The 9768-nt window shown below is 39.5% G+C and overlaps 1 protein-coding gene across 1 annotated transcript; it reads left to right on the forward strand.

The window, feature by feature from the left end:
- Positions 1-844: 844 nt before the first annotated feature.
- On the forward strand, positions 845-4556 carry LOC110875797. The gene is made up of 3 exons (XM_022124000.1): positions 845-1217; positions 1347-2966; positions 3163-4556. Exons 1-3 carry the CDS (start codon positions 845-847, stop codon positions 4554-4556), a joined length of 3387 nt encoding a protein of 1128 aa, XP_021979692.1.
- The last annotated feature ends 5212 nt before the right edge of the window (positions 4557-9768 follow it).

Here is a 9768-nt window from a genome sequence, read left to right on the forward strand (position 1 = left end):
TGACGCTCCTGAACCATTACGGTCGTTGCTTGATTGTAGTGATCCGTGTACGGCTAGATTCAGAGAGCAAATTAGAGTCTACAACAGTATGTTTTGCTTCACCTCATTTGGGGGAAAGATTGACCATGCACTCAACAGTGGTAGGAGCTTATACACCTTCCGAATAAGCGGTCAGAACTACCATCGAATAGGATCCATGTTACCCGTTGAAGGTGAGCAGCCAAGATACGCTCAACTTTATTTCTTTGACACCCAGAATGAAGTCCAAAACCGTATAGCTGCTCTGTTCGGCCCTGACCATGTTGGCGACACTGTTGACGAGTCAATTGTTGCAGCCCTCATTCGGATGTTGGACGATCACAGCTCTGTGGCTAACGCATTTCGTATGGCTCGCGATTGGTGTGAACAGAATCACCAGAACGACTGCCAGCTACGCTTGCTTGGCCATGTGCTAAACAACCCCCAATACAACCGCCCTAATGTATCTGAAATTGTTGTTCTAATCACAAACGACTTTGGGGAACACACCGAACCACGCGATATTGTTGTCAACACAAAGAACGGAGCGTTGCAAAGAATATCAGAAGTACACCAGCTATATATGCCTTTGCAATATCCATTGTTATTCCCTTACGGAGAGACTGGCTTCCACGAGCGCATACGTTATCATAACAACACTGGTAGACGAGCAACTAAACGGCAATGTGTAACGGCCAGGGAATATTACTGCTACAGAATTCATTATCGAAACAACGAAGGCACCACTGTTCTAAGAGGCGGTCGTTTACTTCAACAATATCTGGTTGATGCGTACGCGGCTGTTGAAGAACAAAGGCTGCGTTAGATGCGAAACAACCAAAATGAATTACGCGTTGAACTATACCATAACATATGTGACGCTGTAACGCGTGGAGACACAAATGCTGAGGCTATCGGCCAACGGATAGTTTTGCCCGCAACCTTTACGGGTGGCCCACGCTATATGATACAGAACTACCAGGACGCAATGGCTCTGTGCCGTGCTTTTGGGAACCCGGACCTATTTGTTACATTTACAGCAAACCCAAAATGGCTGGAAATTGAAGACATGGTATCCCTCATAAGAGGCCAAAAATCCCATGACCGTCCTCAGACCATATCCCGAGTTTTTAAGATGAAGTTGAACTCATTGATTGAGGATATTATGAAGAAACAAATCTTTGGCAAATGCAGAGCAGGTACAGTTTGTAACTTACTCATTTATTCCTTTTGTTACCAGCATTTTTTACATATACTTAGGTTCTTTGTGTGATCATTTTTTCTCTGTTTTCTTTTCCCTTATATTTTATCCCTCCGCTTATATAAAGTCGTCTACACGATTGAGTTTCAAAAGCGGGGTCTGTCGCACGCGCACCTTCTTATCCGGCTTGAACATTCAGCCACGTGTCGGACACCTGCTGGTATAGATGATCTGATTTCTGCAGAAATCCCCTCTGAAACTGACGATCCGGCCAGCTATAAAGCTGTCACAGAATACATGTTACATGGTCCCTGTGGAAATGACGCTCCCAGTGCGCCGTGTACAACTGACGGCAAATGCCTCAAACACTTTCCGAAGGCATTTTATCAAGAAACGACAATTGATGAAGACGGCTACCCGGTTTATCGAAGAAGAAATTCCAAAATTTTCTTCCTTAAGGGCAAAACTAAACTTGACAACAGGTTCGTCGTCCCATACAACCGTTACCTCCTACTAAAATATGAATCCCACATCAACGTTGAATGGTGTAATAGGTCTCGGGCAATAAAGTACCTGTTTAAATACTTAAACAAGGGCCCAGACAGGGCTACAATGATTGTTCAAGAAAACATTGGAAGTGACGATGAGAAGCGTGCAAAACAGATTATTAGGGTTGATGAGATCAAGAACTATATGGATTGCCGTTATTTATCGGCATGTGAGGCCGTCTGGCGGATGTTTGCGTACCCTATACATTACTCATTCCCATCTGTCATGAAACTGACCTTTCATTTGCCTGACCAACATGTACTCACACTACGTGACTCAGACAACTTGCCAGCCCTGTTAAACCGTGACGGGATACGAGAGACAATGTTCACCCAATGGTTGGCCCTGAATAGTAGAGATGCAATGGCCAGAGAGCTGACATACGCTGAGGTACCAACGCAGTATGTATGGCATGACGATACCAAGGTATGGAAAAGGCGGTTTCAACGGACAACTCTGGGTCGGATCGTGTATTGCAATCCAGCAGCTGGCCCCCGATATTATCTAAGGATGTTGTTAGGTGTCGTTAAAGGACCACGAAGTTTTGAAGAGATAAAAACTGTCGACGGGTTTGTTTATGAAACCTTCAAAGAAGCCTGCTATGCCTACGGCCTTCTAAATGATGACAAAGAATGGAGTGACGCTCTCTCGGAAGCTCATATGTGGGCGTCCGGTTCCCTGCTACGGGAATTATTTGTTACCATGTTGTTGTTTTGTGAGGTTAATAGCCTGGGCCAGCTGTGGGAGAAGCACCGGGAGACATTGTCCGACGATATTTTGTACAAGAAACGTAAGCATTTCATGTTCCCTAGGTTACAACTATCAAACGAGCAACGTAAGAACTACTGTCTGGTAGAACTCGATGAACTATTGGAAAAGAATGGCAAATCGTTGCATGATTTCGCAGATATGCCCCAAGCAGATACCTCGCTCCTAAATGCCATGGATAACCGCCTTATCAGAGAAGAATTGAGTTACAATACAAAAATAATGGCAGACAAACACCAACAGTTGTATGCTTCTCTCAATATGGAACAAAAAACTATATACAACATCGTGATTGACTCTGTTTTAGCACGAAAAGGCGGGTTTCATTTCGTATATGGAGCGGGTGGTATAGGCAAGACTTTCCTATACAAGACCATCCTGTCTCGCTTAAGATCTATGGGCCTGATTGTCCTTGCCGTTGCATCTTCAGGTAACAAACGAATTCTGTTCATAATTATTATGCCCGTATTGTTTGTGTATTTATGTAAACAAAGTAGGTGCTAAGCTCAACATTTTGTGGTTATGCACGGTGTGTTGCTTACTTTCGTCACTCATACACATCGCACGCCATTCTTATCATATTCGATTACCATATTGAACTGACTTCACTTCACATATTGCTTCAGGTATAGCATCCCTACTCTTACCAGGTGGTCGGACAGCTCATAGTCGCTTCGCTATCCCTCTGGAATTGTTGCACGGTAGCACATGCGGCATCAAACAAAATACCCAGCTTGCACAGCTTTTGCAAGAGGTCAAGCTAATCATTTGGGACGAGGCACCCATGATGAAAAAATACGCGTTTGAAGCCCGTGATAAAACCCTCAGAGATATCTTGGGGTTGGTTGTTTATACAAACAGGGAACGTGTGTTCGGCGGCATCCCTGTCTTACTCGGTGGCGATTTTAGGCAAATTCTCCCGGTCATCCCAAAGGGGAAAAGACAAGATGTGGTTAACGCATGCATCAACAGATCTGTTTTGTGGAAAAGTTGTCAACTCTTTACACTCAGCCAAAGCATGCGAGTCAGCGAATACACCTCGACACGCACGCTAGGCACTGATAGACAATGTTTCAACAAGTGGCTATTAGACATCGGCGACGACATCGTACCAGCAATATCCAAAGACAGGGCAGATGAGCCGACCTGGATAGAAATACCCCACAGGTTCATTGTTGACAACTGTGGTTCCCTAGTTGAATCAATTGTTAACGCTGCATTCCCATCATTTATGGAAAAGCAAGATGATGATGATTATTTGTGTGAGAGGGCAATACTGACCCCACGTAATATAGATGCAGACGAAATCAATGAGTACATGTTTTCCCAACTCAAACGGCCTGCCCGGACTTACAAAAGCTCAGATGAAATATGTCGTGCTTCTACGGACATATTAGAACAGGAACAACTCTACCCAACTGAGTTTCTCAATTCTTTAACTTTCTCAGGTACAGCACCTGCTTCCGTGGACATGTTACCCCATGAACAACTCTACCCACCTGACTTCTTGCATTTCTTTGTTTTCTCAGGTATGCCACCTCACGCTTTACATCTAAAAGAAGGCCTCCCGATCATGCTTTTACGTAACATCAAACCCTCGCAAGGATTATGTAATGGTACAAGTCTTATTATCACAGACCTCGGGAAATTTTTAATCAAAGCTAGGATACTAACCGGTTCAAACCGTGGGGACACTGCTTTCATCCCGAGGATCCCCCTCTCATCCACAAAATCAAAATGGCCCTTCATTATGAAAAGGCGACAGTTTTCGGTGAAACCGTGCTATGCAATGACCATTAACAAGAGCCAGGGCCAATCATTAAAGGTAGTTGGTCTTTACTTGCCCCGCCCTGTGTTCAGTCATGGCCAACTGTATGTCGCGATGTCGAGGGTTACGACACCTGAGGGCTTAAGGATTCTTATCGTTGAAGATGGTGACGGTGGAATGAAAAATTATACTAGAAACATTGTATACAAAGAAACTTTTAACAACCTGAACCCAACGAGTCCACCAGAGTAATTGTTTCATAGGTTAAATTATATTCCTCCCCTGTACAAAAACTTTTAGGACAAGCTGGCGATAGATGTTTCAAATTCTCTTCATCAAGTATATAGCAGGAGGTCAGATGAATCATGAATAGCTTATTTATTTCAACTTTTATAATGATTGTGTTTAAAACAAAGTGTTGGTTTATGTGTCATTATTTTATGAAGAAAGATTGTTAAGCCTTGAAACTTATCTCTTGGTTACTGATGTGACAGATATCTCCTAAGAAGAAGTGCTCTGGAATTGTTTATGGTTGACCGATCAAACTTCTTTTTTGACTTTGGGGTATTTACCATCTTCATATCATCTCCATATGTTACTAGGTCAACAATGTTATATCCAGCTTACTAATATAATTAAGTAATGCGCTGCTTGGATTAGTAATCATCTGACAGGTTAGTTTGTCATGCAGTGTCAAAAAGTTGTCACTCTTCAGACTTTTCTTAAGTAGTCGAATTATTTGAAGATGGATCAGAGGGTTCTTGACACCGGTTCGCAAAATGGCTTACCTAGGATCTGAAATATTAGATGGTAGATTTTTTACTGATTTAAAATGGCAAAAAATTGTCACTTTTTAAAGTTTTCTTAAGTTGTCAAACTATTTGCAGATGGATGAGAGGCTTCTTGCCACCAGTTGACAAAATGGATTAGCTAAGATTTGGAATATTTGCTGGTAATATTTTCCCTGGTTTTAAATGGTTTTAGAGTCATAATATGTTAACGTGGCTGTTTGTTTGTTTAGCCAGCCATGATGACTTTTTCCTCTAATCAAATAAACGGGGCCCATATATTGTATTAGCTGGTCCAACATCAAAATATCGACAAACATACCTCAAGTATCTCGGTCGAAGATCAAAATATCGACAACAATGCCTCAAGGATCTGGTGCACAAAGAGGTAACACCACTAAACCGGGTCCAGGATTGCTTAGTAGGTGCTGTCTCCCCATTATCATGGCGGTGTTCATGATGTGGCACCCTTTCAAACGCATAACAAATTAGGCTTCAATTTTGCTAGAACAAGTCGGTTATGATTTTGGCTATCGACGTGAGTTAGGTTTAAGTTTAGTTTTAGTGTATTTCTTCTTCATTACAAGCTGTGCTGAATCTTAAGTTTTATATTTAAACAGGCAGTCAATGTTAAGCATCACAGAGTTGGCGAGGCTGACGATCCTCCTATCTACAGGATCAATTACGCTGTGGTAATCGTCTTTATCATATATAGATGTGGTAAAATGGGCGGGTTAGGTAGCGTTATTAATTAGTGGAAAAGGGTTTGGGTCAGAACAACTAATTTATAATACGGGTGAAAACAGGTTGGGTTCGTTGGCTCACAAACATCTTGGTTTAGAACACGAAACTAATGTGTTTGAATAAAGCGATTTTTCAAGCCATTTACCTATAATTCGGGCCATTCTTGGCCTGTTTGAGGCATTTGAGCTGACATTACACACTCACTAAACCAAAGTAATTTGATATTCGTGAAAACATAAGAAAAACCAAAAGCTAAAATAGGTTTCGTCGATAAATGATCAAAACAAGTGTATAGATACAGTTATAGACATTACCAAACCAAGCACAATTGCTACTTGATTCCTTAACTACCTTAATCTTACTTTATCTGAAGCTAATAATTTAATCTTAAAAGTAACAGTAGTAAATTAAGAATAATCTTCTAGGAACAAGATAAAAGTCTTAACTCAAAAGATTTGGAAGCTAAATTTCCATATATTATTTTAGGAATACTCGGTAGAAATCTATCAGTGGTTTGAATCAAGCTGGGAACCATATGTTGCAAACGATGTTCAGGACTTCAGGTTTAGTTTTACACGATGCGGAACATCAACTCCTTTTAAGGACTCAGACCTCATATTATGTTTTAGGCATATTTGACCAACAAAGGTCTACACTTCGCAGGTGAATGTATTTCCTTTAGACTACCGTAGGCTCATTTCAATTTATATTTTATCTCAAATTCGGTATATCCAAATAAATAACTTACAAATGGGCCAAGTTGGAGTTGACCAAAAGTGGAGTTGCTTTGTTACCAAGTTCTATTAGTTTTTTGCACTTTTGGGTCTTACAACATGAGAAAGTAGTAAGGGCAAAATGGTCAAAATCATTTTTTTTAGTATTGTATGACAAGAAGCAACCCCCCTCATTTTTGTGCGAACATAACCTTTATAATACTCTTATATTTTTTATTTAAAAATTCCATCATAATGTTTAGTGATTGCAAAATTTTTTAGTCAAGACGAATAACATCATAGAATGCGTCTACATAAAGGTTATATTATCATATATATAGTCTACATAAAGGTTATACAGCTATAATGATATTTTAATGATGTTTACCTTCCTAAATACAACTTTAATGATGTCTTTAATACTACTTTATTATATTAATGTGCCTATAATTGTTATGTCCCTTTGTATGCAAACCGCTAACTTCTCGGTTTCACTCTAATAAAAGTTAGTGACTTATCATTTTCCCATAACAATCATCATTTAATTTTGTGTTAATTAATGCTCCCCATTCCAAAAGACCATCTAAATAGCTTTATAAATCTTTACCCATATTGCAGCCCATACCCACCTTCTCCTCAACAACCTATAACCACTCTGTCTACACGTTTTGCCATGGCAAGGAACGATTCTGTTGCTGGGTATTCTGAAAAATGGACCACACTAGAAGCCATCTTGACACACGGTAGAAGAAACAAGCATCACATGGTATGCCCCCTACAAACTACATTGCATATATAGAATATTCATTTTAGCTTATGTATCTTTATCAAAATCGAAGAGTCAAAGACAATATATCTCTAATCTCTAGACATAATATTATGTAGGACGTATGACACGATTCCAACTTACGTAATTTGTTAAATATTTTTTAACAGTTATAAATATTTATGAGGATCCGCCACTGCAGTCCAACTGAACCCATAACCAAAAATGTCGGTTATGAGGATTTTCAAACCAATCGATCCGGTTGAAATGAGTTTAGGATCAGTTAAAATCAATTTCAATTATGTACATGTATAATGAATGAATTCAGTTAAACTTTCTTTTAGTTAATCAGTTATGTACATGCATTCAATTTTAGTTAATTCAGGTCAGGTTTGGTTAACCACTTAAAAAGCCAAACCAGTACTATATAAGAAATAATATACTCAATTTGGCTATTTGAGCAAAAAAAATAATCAAATAATAAAACCTCCTTTGAGTCAAGTATGCTAAAAAGCTGGATGAATCAAATATGTCTGGATCTTATCTCATCTCATCTCTTTTTATAGTTGGTTTCTTTTGCAATTATCCTAAACCCATTTCAACGGATCAAATGGTTTGAAAATCCTCATAACCGACATACCGAAATATATTTTTTAATACGGAATTCACGTTTATAAATATTTATTGAAAACATAAAATGTAATTTAAATATTAGTTATGTACGTAGTCCGTGGCGAACCAAGCATATGTAAACGTTGGCCATTTTGTTTAACCTCAAATAAGGTTTGCATTAGAATGTAATATACACTTAGGATATGTCATTTTGGATAAGCACAATATTGGTTATCATTTTTTAATCAAATGGTTAAAGTTTATAGTTACGCTGGTATTACATGCAGAGTGCTGAATTCACCTGTCGTGTTGAAGTCAAACGCATACGCAATAGCCAAGATTGGTTCAGGCTGACATGTGGCCGTGGGAATTGCATGAAAGGTGTGTTGCGTAAAGACAATGATATGTGGTGTGATGGGTGCGAAAACCCGGTTGTCTTCCCCAGAGCAAGGTTTGTTTATAAAAATGTTTAGTTGTCTTAATTTGTAGCCATTCTCATGCAGGCTTATAACTGAAAATAAAGTACAAACCTTGCACAGTTTCAAGGTAGAACTCGAGGTTTTTGACTCAACAGCCGAAGCTGTCGTTGTCTGCTTTGAAGACACCGCCCAACGCTTGACAAAGACCACTGCTCATAGTATTCTCACAGCAAAGACCGGCCTGTCACGCACCTACAACCTTTATTCCACTGACATACAGGATAAGTTCACTCCGGTGATGGTAAGGAACGCTGATGGAAGCATTTCAACAATGCCCAATTGTTTACACTCTCTTGTGGGCAGCACTCAGACCCTCCAGCTTTATTCGTGTACATATTATGATCATGGCCATTTTGAATCCTTCAACTGCAAGAATGTCCTGCTAGATGGAGATGGTTGTAAGCCCTTTGGTTCTTCCACACCTCCATCGATCCACACTAAAGACAAATCGGTACTACCCATTCCAACACCAATTAAGCGCGCTGAACCGATCGTAAGGTATATATCGGCTTACACTTTATTCGTGCCCTGTTTAATCAACCATTTTAATTAAAGATGTGCTACTTACCTTTCTACTCGATCTGAAATGTTATTTACATACCTGGTATATGTTTACTCTATTTTAAAATTAGGAGGCTACCACAGTCGGAAACTTGAGTTCATAAATATAAAAGTGCATTGTTCTACATTAAAAAATACAGCAATAAAAAACTTGGTGCCGCATCACTTTGAATGTGTCAATACATATAAGGGGAGAAGTTGGCTTTTAAAAACAATGTAATTGTCCATATTTATTTTTGGATAACCGTCTACATAATTTTTACGTGCTTTTCCTTCGCAGGCCTGCTTATGCAGATTCGGATTCAGAAGAAACAATTGACAGTGACCCATATGAAAGGTATACCGTCTACACTTAGTGTTAGTAATGAAAACCCGTGCTACTTTTCGATGCATATATACGCAAACATAGTATACCATTTTTAATACTTTTCTTTTTGTTATTTCACTGCAGTCAGTTGGCTGGTGATGGGATTGGGGATGACGGTGGGATGCCTTAGCTAAAGTTGGGTCTATGTGTTATCCAATAAGATAGAAAGGCGTGCGAGAGTTTATGCGTTTTTCTTTTTTCTGTTTCATGTTTTTTTTCTTGGAAGATATCTTTTTACACTTCTTTTTTGCCGGCAAGTTTTGCCAACGAAACAACTTATGGTCCATGGTTTAATAAAGTTTAAGCACGCCCCTTTGTAGGCGTATTGTCTTACATGTTATGCACTGGCCGTCTAAAACGTCTTACCACAAACAAACAATAACTATTATTCATGTCGTGCATCGCGCGGGCTTTCTCCCTAGTTGGTAATGTAA

This window comes from Helianthus annuus, chromosome 9, assembly GCF_002127325.2.
Source record: "Helianthus annuus cultivar XRQ/B chromosome 9, HanXRQr2.0-SUNRISE, whole genome shotgun sequence".
Lineage (NCBI taxonomy): Eukaryota > Viridiplantae > Streptophyta > Magnoliopsida > Asterales > Asteraceae > Helianthus > Helianthus annuus.